The following is a 10,152-nucleotide window of genomic DNA, read 5'->3' on the forward strand; positions in this document are numbered from 1 at the left end:
AACCGGTCTGTATGTGGGATCCGAACCCTCGGGCGGGAGCGCCGCCACGCTTCCCAAGCGTCGCACTATCCAGTGCGCCACCGGGCCGGCCCCTCTTACTGGTCATCTTTAAAAAAAAATAAAAATGTTTACAAAGAAGGAAAAAAAAATTTAAAAAACCCAAATCAAACCAAAACAAAAAGAAATAAAAGATTTGCAAAGAACTAAGGAAGCCAATGTTGGGGGAGGTCACCTGGGGACTCACTTCTGGGGCATCTCTTGTCCTTGATCTGACTGTGGGATAGTGAACATCCCAGCGTGCTTGCTGCCAGTTTCCCCAGCCCCAAGGATGGAGCCATTGCTTTGATGACTCTGCCTCCACCTACCTGTGGCCACCCCTGCCATCCCGGCTCTTTTGGCCCCAAGAATCTTTGATTCGATGCCTCCAGGTCCCCTTCGATCAGATGGAGCCATTGCTTTGATGACTCTGCCTCCACCTACCTGTGGCCACCCCTGCCATCCCGGTTCTTTTGGCCCCAAGAATCTTTGATTCGATGCCTCCAGGTCCCCTTCGATCATCTTGTCCAGGGCAGGCCCCAGTCCCTCTGAGTGACTGTGCTCCTCCTGCATCCCCATCTCTGTCCAGGGACTGACCACAGCCCATGAGCAGTTCAAAGCCACCCTCCCCGATGCCGACAAGGAGCGCCTGGCCATCCTGGGCATCCACAACGAGGTGTCCAAGATTGTCCAGACCTATCATGTCAACATGGCAGGCACCAACCCCTACACGACCATCACACCTCAGGAGATCAATGGCAAATGGGACCACGTGAGTCAAAGGGCTGGGCTGATGGCTGGGTTGTAAGTTTCACTGATTGATTTTCATCGATTTTACTTTTTTAATTGTCATGTGTAGTAAGCACTAATTATTTGTCTGGATAATGAATGACTGACTTTCTGGAGCAGGTCGACATCTTCACCCCTGTTCTGTTACTAACCAGTGCCTTCCCCTCATGGGTCCTCCATGTCCTCACCTGGCTAATGGGGCAGATGGCTGGCCCATCCCCAAAGTCCCATGGTTGTTCCCGCCCCAGGTGAGGCAACTGGTGCCACGCAGGGACCAGGCTTTGACCGAGGAGCATGCCCGCCAGCAGCACAATGAGAGGCTGCGCAAGCAGTTTGGGGCTCAGGCCAACGTCATCGGGCCCTGGATCCAGACCAAGATGGAGGTGGGTGTTCACGGGGAGCAGAGCAGGGGCCTTCCCACCCTTCCCAGCACTGCCCCACCAGCCAGGTTGCTGTCTGCTCCCGGGTCTGAGCCCATGCTAGGCCTGCTGTCCTATAGGGGGGTGTAGAGGCCTGTGCAGGGAAGGCCTCATGGCTTGGTCCCAGTGGGTGATCTGGGAGCAAAGACCAACACAGGACACTGTTAAGAAGCCACATGAAAGTCCCACAGGAGGATCAGCTCCTGGATGCCAACTCAGCTTAACCCCTTTGGCTTTCTTGTTGACCAGGCTTCCCTTCCTCCATTACTCCCCCTCCTGAGCAATGGGCTTAGTCAGGTGGATGCTATTCCCAGAAAGAGAACTGACCCCAGTTGAGCATAGAATTTTTTGCTGAGTTGTGTGAGCTGGATAGTGGGGTGCTATCAAAGACCTGGGGAGGGCCATTCCTTGGCCAGAGCATGGCCTTGGAGCTGCTTGAGGGCAGAGACCATGTCAAGTTCACTCTTGTGTCCCACTCCCCCTCCACCTGCTCGCCCAGCATGTTGCACTTAGCAGATGCTCGGGAAGTATTTGCTGGGTTGAGTGGACAGAAGAGCTTTCACAAACAAGGTTTGTTTACATGGATGACTGAGACAGAGAAGGGCAGTAGGCCTGGCCTGTGGGGATGGGTGGGATTCAGCTGGGCCGGGGCAGGCATCCTAGGAGGCAGGTCAGCAGGAGCATGGCCCGTGAGGAGGTAAGCCAGGTGTGCCGAGGCTGCAGGCATCCTGGCTCAGTGGGCACGGGGCAGGTCTGAGGTGGACCATGGTTGGGAACAAGGCTTGGGAAGGGGACTTGAATGGCAATCAAAGGAGTGAACATTTGGGTTAGCAGTTGACTCTGCATTGCCTTCCTGAGGCTGACAGGTACCTGAGAGACAGAAGGCATTTTTCCTAGTGATGATACCTGCTGTGTACCTTTATGATGCTGTTTCCATACCAAGGAGCATCCACACTGAATGTGTCTTAGTAATTACCAGTGACAGCCTTCCTAGGGCTGGGATGGGAGCTGAGAATCATCCAAGGGGTTACCCAATGACCTTGGGAGCCCCAGTCCCCAACCCATGGGCTCAGAGTGGGGTGGTCTGACAAAGTGCACCCTTCTGGATGAGCAGGAGATCGGGAGGATCTCCATTGAAATGCACGGGACCTTGGAGGACCAGCTCAGCCACCTGCGGCAATACGAGAAGAGCATCGTCAACTACAAGCCAAAGATCGACCAGCTGGAGGGCGACCACCAGCTCATCCAGGAGGCGCTCATCTTCGACAACAAGCACACCAACTATACCATGGAGGTGGGCGGGGCTGGCCTCGCTTCCTGTGTCTCCTCCTGTTCTCCCTCTGGCTGGGTGGGGGTTCGGGGCGTGGGTGGTTGCCCGTCTTCCAAGGAAACTGGTTATAGCTGGAAGATAAATTCTCACTTCTCTTCATGCCTGAAGCTCTGTGTCTTCAGTAACTTCTGAATTTCCCAAGGAACTTGTTGAGAATGCACATTCCTAGGCCGCACCTGCAGAATTTGATTCAGTAGTTCTGGGGTGGAGCTCAGAAATCTCAGTTTTTAACAAGCACCCCCAGATGCTGATGGGTTGCAAACACTGGCTTAGGCCCGTTTTCTAAATGACTACTTGTTTTGAGTGGGAAAGTGTGTATGTGTGTGTGCGTGTGTGGGGTTGAAGGTTCAGGGAATCACCCAGCTCTTTGTCCTTTAATCTTTCCTACTGCCAAATCTGCCCTCCCTCCTGACCTGACTCCCATTGGCAAGTCCTGGTCTCCTTGCTGTCCCAGGCAGAGGCCACCGCCCTGCCCCCTTTATCATCCAGGGTCCTCTGTCCTGGTGGGTTGTCCTTACCCTGGTTCTTCTCCCTCTGGTGACACTGTGAACCCAGACAGAAGGCCAAGATTGACTGCATTGGCCATTTTGGTGGTTGGGGGAGGAGTGGGTTGGGGTGGCCTAGAGGCCATGCCTAGGGCTGCTTTGCTGACAGTCCCTTTGCCCGTCACCCCCAGCACATCCGCGTGGGCTGGGAGCAGCTGCTCACCACCATTGCCAGGACCATCAACGAGGTGGAGAACCAGATCCTGACCCGGGATGCCAAAGGCATCAGCCAGGAGCAGATGAATGAGTTCCGGGCCTCCTTTAACCACTTTGACCGGGTGAGGGCCCCACCCCTGCGCTTGCCTAGAGCAGCCCCACCCCTGCCCCAGGCCTTGGAGGGCACTGCCCAGGGTGTGGGCTGCCACGTGGGACACTTCTTGGGCAAGTGAGGAGAAGGGAGAGGGAGTCCCCTGACTCAGTATGACCCACAGGCCGGCCTTGGGAAGCCTGTCCCAGTGTCCCAGGAGCTTTCCTGCTTTCCTGGAGAGAGAGCTCATATTGTGGGTGGAGGGATGACCTGTGGCCCCTGACACTTGCTGTCTTACCATGAAGAATCAACCCTAAAGTGGAGGCCACTGACCCCTGGCTATAGGAACTGGCCCTCACCCCTGCCTCAGGGACAGAGTAGAGGAGGGGGTGCCCTCAACCCCATCCAGGTGGCCTTGGGGACGCTGCTGGGGACACCAGAATCTCCAGGCCTGGGTTCTCATCCCAGCTCCAGGACAGCCTGTGTTTTAAGTGGGCCGCCCCTTCCTGGGGCCCTGGGGCTTGGGGGCGGCCACAGGGGTGGGAGCATGCTGCCCACCGCCCCTGCCTGCTTCACTGCCCTCCAGGCACCTGGGTGGGAGAAGACCTTAATGCCTGGGTGGGCTGGGGCACTTCTGGGGGAGCTTCTCACCCTCATGGCTCTTCGTGCTCCCCTCTGGCCCTGCTTCCTGGAGCAGGGCCATGTGTGCTGGGGAGAGGACACCCTCTGGAACCTCGTCTGTGTGTCTAACCGTGTGCACTTTTATTTCCCCTCCTCCCTGTCCCCTCCACTCCCACCCTGCCCACCGCATGCCTTTGTCCCCATGTCTCCCCACACACGCCACCCTCCACCGGGGCATGCCCCCCCCACGGCCTCCACCTCCCTGGCACCGCATGGCTGGCTGCCTGGCGCACCACGGCCCCAGGACCACTCCGGCACACTGGGCCCTGAGGAGTTCAAAGCCTGCCTCATCAGCTTGGGCTATGATATTGGCAACGACCCCCAGGTACTCGCCTCCTGCATGGAGCACAGCCAGGGGTGGCATCCGGGACGAGGAATAACGCGTTTTTCCTTTTTCTCTTCTCTCTGTCTGGATCTCCCTGACCCCTTTCGTGTGGGCCGCGGGGCTCGTCCTCTCCTGCCGTCCCCACCTGCCCTGTGTCGTGCTCCTCCCGTCTCTCCACCCCTGCCCTTTGCGTCTTCCTCTGTGGGAACCTGCCCGGTGCCCGCCTTCCCTTCTCCTCGCCGCTCTTCGTCCTGCACGTGGATTCTGCATCTCCCTGCCCTGGCTTCCTCCGTTCTGTGCCCACTTCCCCGGATGCATTTGCATCCGCTCTTGCTGTGCTCTCCTCCCCTTCTCGACCCCTAAACCATGCACCTCATCCTCCTCTGTGGCCGTCTGTGCCCCCTGCCCTTTGCGTCTTCCTCTGTGGGAACCTGCCCGGTGCCCGCCTTCCCTTCTCCTCGCCGCTCTTCGTCCTGCACGTGGATTCTGCATCTCCCTGCCCTGGCTTCCTCCGTTCTGTGCCCACTTCCCCGGATGCATTTGCATCCGCTCTTGCTGTGCTCTCCTCCCCTTCTCGACCCCCAAACCATGCACCTCATCCTCCTCTGTGGCCGTCTGTGCCCTCTGGGCCCTGAGGAGTTCAAAGCCTGCCTCATCAGCTTGGGCTATGATATTGGCAACGACCCCCAGGTACTCGCCTCCTGCATGGAGCACAGCCAGGGGTGGCATCCGGGGCGAGGAATAACGCGTTTTTCCTTTTTCTCTTCTCTCTGTCTGGATCTCCCTGACCCCTTTCGTGTGGGCCGTGGGGCTCGTCCTCTCCTGCCGTCCCCACCTGCCCTGTGTCGTGCTCCTCCCGTCTCTCCACCCCAGGGAGAGGGAGTCCCCTGACTCAGTATGACCCACAGGCCGGCCTTGGGAAGCCTGTCCCAGTGTCCCAGGAGCTTTCCTGCTTTCCTGGAGAGAGAGCTCATATTGTGGGTGGAGGGATGACCTGTGGCCCCTGACACTTGCTGTCTTACCATGAAGAATCAACCCTAAAGTGGAGGCCACTGACCCCTGGCTATAGGAACTGGCCCTCACCCCTGCCTCAGGGACAGAGTAGAGGAGGGGGTGCCCTCAAACCCATCCAGGTGGCCTTGGGGACGCTGCTGGGGACACCAGAATCTCCAGGCCTGGGTTCTCATCCCAGCTCCAGGACAGCCTGTGTTTTAAGTGGGCCGCTGCTTCCTGGGGCCCTGGGGCTTGGGGGCGGCCACAGGGGTGGGAGCATGCTGCCCACCGCCCCTGCCTGCTTCACTGCCCTCCAGGCACCTGGGTGGGAGAAGACCTTAATGCCTGGGTGGGCTGGGGCACTTCTGGGGGAGCTTCTCACCCTCATGGCTCTTCGTGCTCCCCTCTGGCCCTGCTTCCTGGAGCAGGGCCATGTGTGCTGGGGAGAGGACACCCTCTGGAACCTCGTCTGTGTGTCTAACCGTGTGCACTTTTATTTCCCCTCCTCCCTGTCCCCTCCACTCCCACCCTGCCCACCGCATGCCTTTGTCCCCATGTCTCCCCACACACGCCACCCTCCACCGGGGCATGCCCCCCCCACGGCCTCCACCTCCCTGGCACCGCATGGCTGGCTGCCTGGCGCACCACGGCCCCAGGACCACTCCGGCACACTGGGCCCTGAGGAGTTCAAAGCCTGCCTCATCAGCTTGGGCTATGATATTGGCAACGACCCCCAGGTACTCGCCTCCTGCATGGAGCACAGCCAGGGGTGGCATCCGGGACGAGGAATAACGCGTTTTTCCTTTTTCTCTTCTCTCTGTCTGGATCTCCCTGACCCCTTTCGTGTGGGCCGTGGGGCTCGTCCTCTCCTGCCGTCCCCACCTGCCCTGTGTCGTGCTCCTCCCGTCTCTCCACCCCTGCCCTTTGCGTCTTCCTCTGTGGGAACCTGCCCGGTGCCCGCCTTCCCTTCTCCTCGCCGCTCTTCGTCCTGCACGTGGATTCTGCATCTCCCTGCCCTGGCTTCCTCCGTTCTGTGCCCACTTCCCCGGATGCATTTGCATCCGCTCTTGCTGTGCTCTCCTCCCCTTCTCGACCCCCAAACCATGCACCTCATCCTCCTCTGTGGCCGTCTGTGCCCTGTCTTCTGGCCCTGGGCCGCTCCTCCTCCTCCCACCTTTGTGCCCTCCTTGTGTCTCGTGCCACTGCCCCCACAGAAGAAGACAGGCATGATGGACACGGATGATTTCCGCGCCTGCCTTATCTCCATGGGTTACAACATGGTAACGTAAACCCCCTCTGCCGGGCCTCGGCCCTGCCTGGTGAGGAGGCGGCCAGCCGGCTGCAGGCCCGCAGGCTAGGGGCTGCCTTCTCCAGAGCAGCCTCGAGTCTCTGGTCCTTGGGGAAGATGGCACCCTGGAAGCCGGGCCCAGCCATGGGGCCTGTGTGTGTCCAGGAGGCCTGGCCACCTTGGTCTCTGTGCCGGTTTATCTCCTGGTACTTGCTGTGGAAACGGGCCGTTTCACTCCTACGTGGATGGCCAGGCTTACCCCGAGGCTGGAAGGACCAGTGGTTTGGGAAATTCCGGGTTTGGGGTTGGCTTCCCTTCATCTCCCATGAGGTGTGGAAATTTAGATTTCTACCTCCACCCTGATGCCAGCTCCAGTCAGGTCTGCTGCAGCTCTGCCATTACCCCAGGCCCTCCCTAACTTTCTCAGAGCAGGGCAGGCGGCTTAGCTTCTCAGACCAGCAGTCAGATGACTACTGGGCCATGGTGCAAAGCACAGGGACAAGGGCAGGGGCTAGAACAGCGAACTTAGCAGTGATCCCTGCTCTGCCATCACCAGCTCGTGGCCTCAGATGAAGTGAGGGAGCCCTGCAGAACTGCTGTAGGGGATAAATGAAGGAACTTACGTAAGTGCTGTGCACGTGTCTGGCACATAGAAAATACAGTGTGGTGGGGACAGAACAGATTCTGGAGCCAGACTGCCCAAGTTCAAATGCCAGCTCCACTCCTTCCTGGCTGTGTGACGTTCGGCAAGTTGCTTAGCCTGTCTGGGACTCAGATTTCACATCTGTATAATGGAAGTAATACACTTACTTCATATAGTTGTGGTAAGGATTAAATGAATTAAAACATATAAAGCACTCAGGGTAGTGCGTGGCATATGGTACATGCTATGTATGTGTTGGCCATTGTTGTCATTATAATTATTATCAGCATTATTTGTTCAAAGAACCCAGGCATTTGTAGGTGTGGTGAAAGACCCAGTTGAGCTAGGTCTCCACTGTAGTGTTGTGTCCCCGTCACACCCTCAGGACAACCAAGGTTAGGTCAGGGGGCTCCTGAGCCTGCCTCTTCCAATAACAGGTTACTCTGAGCCCCCAGAGGCTTCAGGTCCTTATGAGGTATTCCCAGCAGGCCATGCTGACAGGCCTGGGCATGGCTGTTCCCTCCAGGGAGAGGCAGAATTTGCCCGCATCATGAGCATCGTGGACCCCAATCGCCTGGGGGTAGTGACGTTCCAGGCCTTCATTGACTTCATGTCCCGAGAGACAGCTGACACAGATACGGCAGACCAGGTCATGGCTTCCTTCAAGATCTTGGCTGGGGACAAGGTGAGTCTGCTATGCATGGGCACCGTGCTGGGGCAGCAGGCATTGGCTGGACTCTTATCTAGAGGGGAGAAGGCTGGGACATGAGCACCTTCTTCCAACTGCCCCTTCTTCCGGGGTCCCATCAGACCTCTCATTGTGGCCCACCTCTACCCAATTCTACAGCACCCGGGCTCAGCCAAGGTGTTAGCTTATGGGGATGCCCTGCCAGGGACATTGCAGGCAGTGATGTTTGTGATGAAATGACAAGGGGTGGAGAGCAGTAGAGTGGATGAGGGTGACTGAGCAGACGATGGAAAGTCCGTCTGAGAACCTCTGGGACTTCACCCTTACGTCATCTTAGGCACAAGCATGGAAAGCAGGTGGAGGCAGAAGGGAAGCATGTCTCTCATTTTTCTATCCTGAACAGTGGTCCACTTTGGGTTTCCAAATCTCCCAAGTACCCTGCAGCGCCCCACCAGGCAGCAGAGAAGTGGGAGGGATGCAGTGTGGCTGCCTGCGTGGATATCAGAGGCCCAGTGCAGTTGTTGGCCATATGAGACGACCATTGGTGGACTCACATGTCACTCAGACCTACAACCATCTTAGCCCAGGGACCTAAAGGGATCTGTAGGAGCAACAGATCCTTCTAATATTATAGAAAAGACTCAAAGAGCATCCAGAGGAAATTGGGGGGCGGGATGCCTGTGGGCTGGGTTTCCTTCTGTAAAATTCATCCTTCCTTCAGAACGGAAAAGATTCAGTTACAAAAAGTGAGAGCCAACAGGGAGTACAATTTCTGAAATGTCTCAGTCCTTGAGAGTACTTCAAGAAGTTTGTGGAAAAATAGAATTAAAAGATAATACGAATCTTTCCATGAGCATTTTGAAGTACCCACACATAAGGGAATAAAAGCTGAACCTACAAAGTGGTCACTGAAGGTCTGATTTAAGTTTAAGGACACCCTCATTACAGTCATAGCACCTTTTGTGGAAAAATAGAATTAAAAGATAATACGAATCTTTCCATGAGCATTTTGAAGTACCCACATATAAGGGAATAAAAGCTGAACCTACAAAGTGGTCACTGAAGGTCTGATTTAAGTTTAAGGACACCCTCATTACAGTCATAGCACCTTTCAGCTGCAAGGATCCTCAGAAACCATCTCGTTGAAGTGTGACTAGTTTTTAGAAAAGGAAAACTGAGGGCCAGAAAGGGACCTGGTCTCCTGACTTTGGGAGTGACCTGAGGGCAGCCCCACTCGCCCTCAAACTGGTTCCTAGGACACCCTGGCAGAGGTAGGGCATGGGGCTGGGTGTGGATCAGAGCCCCTGAGAGCTCCCTTGGACCCTAAAGCTCCTGAAAGAAGCAGCTTCCAAGTAGACCTATCACAGGTGAGTCTGGCGGGGGCGGGGTATCAGGAAGGCAGAGGCCCCTGCTGGGAGCTGGCTGTGGTGGGGCAGGTCCACATTTTTGCAACAGTTCTGGTTAAGATAACCCAGCCAGATTTTGGATGCCATCTGTAGCAGTGATGCCCAAACCTGGACGCTCATCTTAACCTGCTGAGGGCTCATTAAAACCAGCCTCTCTGGCCGAGGCCTTCAGAGAACCCAATTGAGTGGGTGTGGGGGCTCCCAGGAATCTGTTAAGTTCCACCAGAATGCTGCTTATAGTGTTCCAGCATGAGGTTACTGCAGACTAAAATGGTACATGGGATTACAGGTGTCATTAGCACATCGAATTAGTGTGGAAAAAGGCTAAAGCAAGTGCTGAAGTGAAAACATGAGGTAATTTAAAAAATACGTATTGTATGTATATGTGCATAACAGACATCTGGAAATACTGGCAGGGGGTGAGCATGGGGGACGGTACAGTGTACCTGGCATCACGAGGAGGTTTACGGCCGCTGCCTTTTACGGCCGTGTCGCCCCGCTTTATGGCCGCGTCGCCCCGCTTTATGGCCGCCGGGCTTTGCGGCCGCCCTGACCCCGCTCTCCCCGCAGAACTACATCACCGTGGACGAGCTACGCCGGGAGCTGCCGCCCGACCAGGCCGAGTACTGCATCGCGCGAATGGCTCCTTATACCGGCCCCGACGCCGTGCCCGGTGCTCTGGACTACATGTCCTTCTCCACGGCGCTGTACGGCGAGAGTGACCTCTAACCCGCCCGCCGGCCCTGCCGCCCTCCCCCCCCC

At 56.8% G+C, this 10,152-nt stretch overlaps 1 protein-coding gene across 2 annotated transcripts in view; it reads left to right on the top strand.

Annotated features, from left to right (window-relative positions):
- ACTN1 (actinin, alpha 1) overlaps positions 1-10,146 on the top strand; it is a 49,805-nt gene extending 39,659 nt beyond the window's left edge. The window contains exons 14-21 of one of the 2 annotated variants that reach the window (XM_008573715.1): positions 626-808; positions 1,074-1,208; positions 2,359-2,538; positions 3,251-3,397; positions 4,292-4,372; positions 6,580-6,645; positions 7,823-7,981; positions 9,961-10,146. In XM_008573715.1, the coding sequence (XP_008571937.1) occupies positions 626-808; positions 1,074-1,208; positions 2,359-2,538; positions 3,251-3,397; positions 4,292-4,372; positions 6,580-6,645; positions 7,823-7,981; positions 9,961-10,119 (1,110 nt within the window). In that variant the 3' untranslated portion in view covers positions 10,120-10,146. The remainder of the gene's footprint in view (positions 1-625; positions 809-1,073; positions 1,209-2,358; positions 2,539-3,250; positions 3,398-4,291; positions 4,373-6,579; positions 6,646-7,822; positions 7,982-9,960) is intronic. The other variant, XM_008573716.1, reaches the window with a different exon arrangement.
- The last annotated feature ends 6 nt before the right edge of the window (positions 10,147-10,152 follow it).

The sequence above is a fragment of the Galeopterus variegatus genome, unplaced genomic scaffold (genome assembly GCF_000696425.1).
Source record: "Galeopterus variegatus unplaced genomic scaffold, G_variegatus-3.0.2 Scaffold958, whole genome shotgun sequence".
NCBI classification, from domain to species: Eukaryota; Metazoa; Chordata; class Mammalia; order Dermoptera; family Cynocephalidae; genus Galeopterus; species Galeopterus variegatus.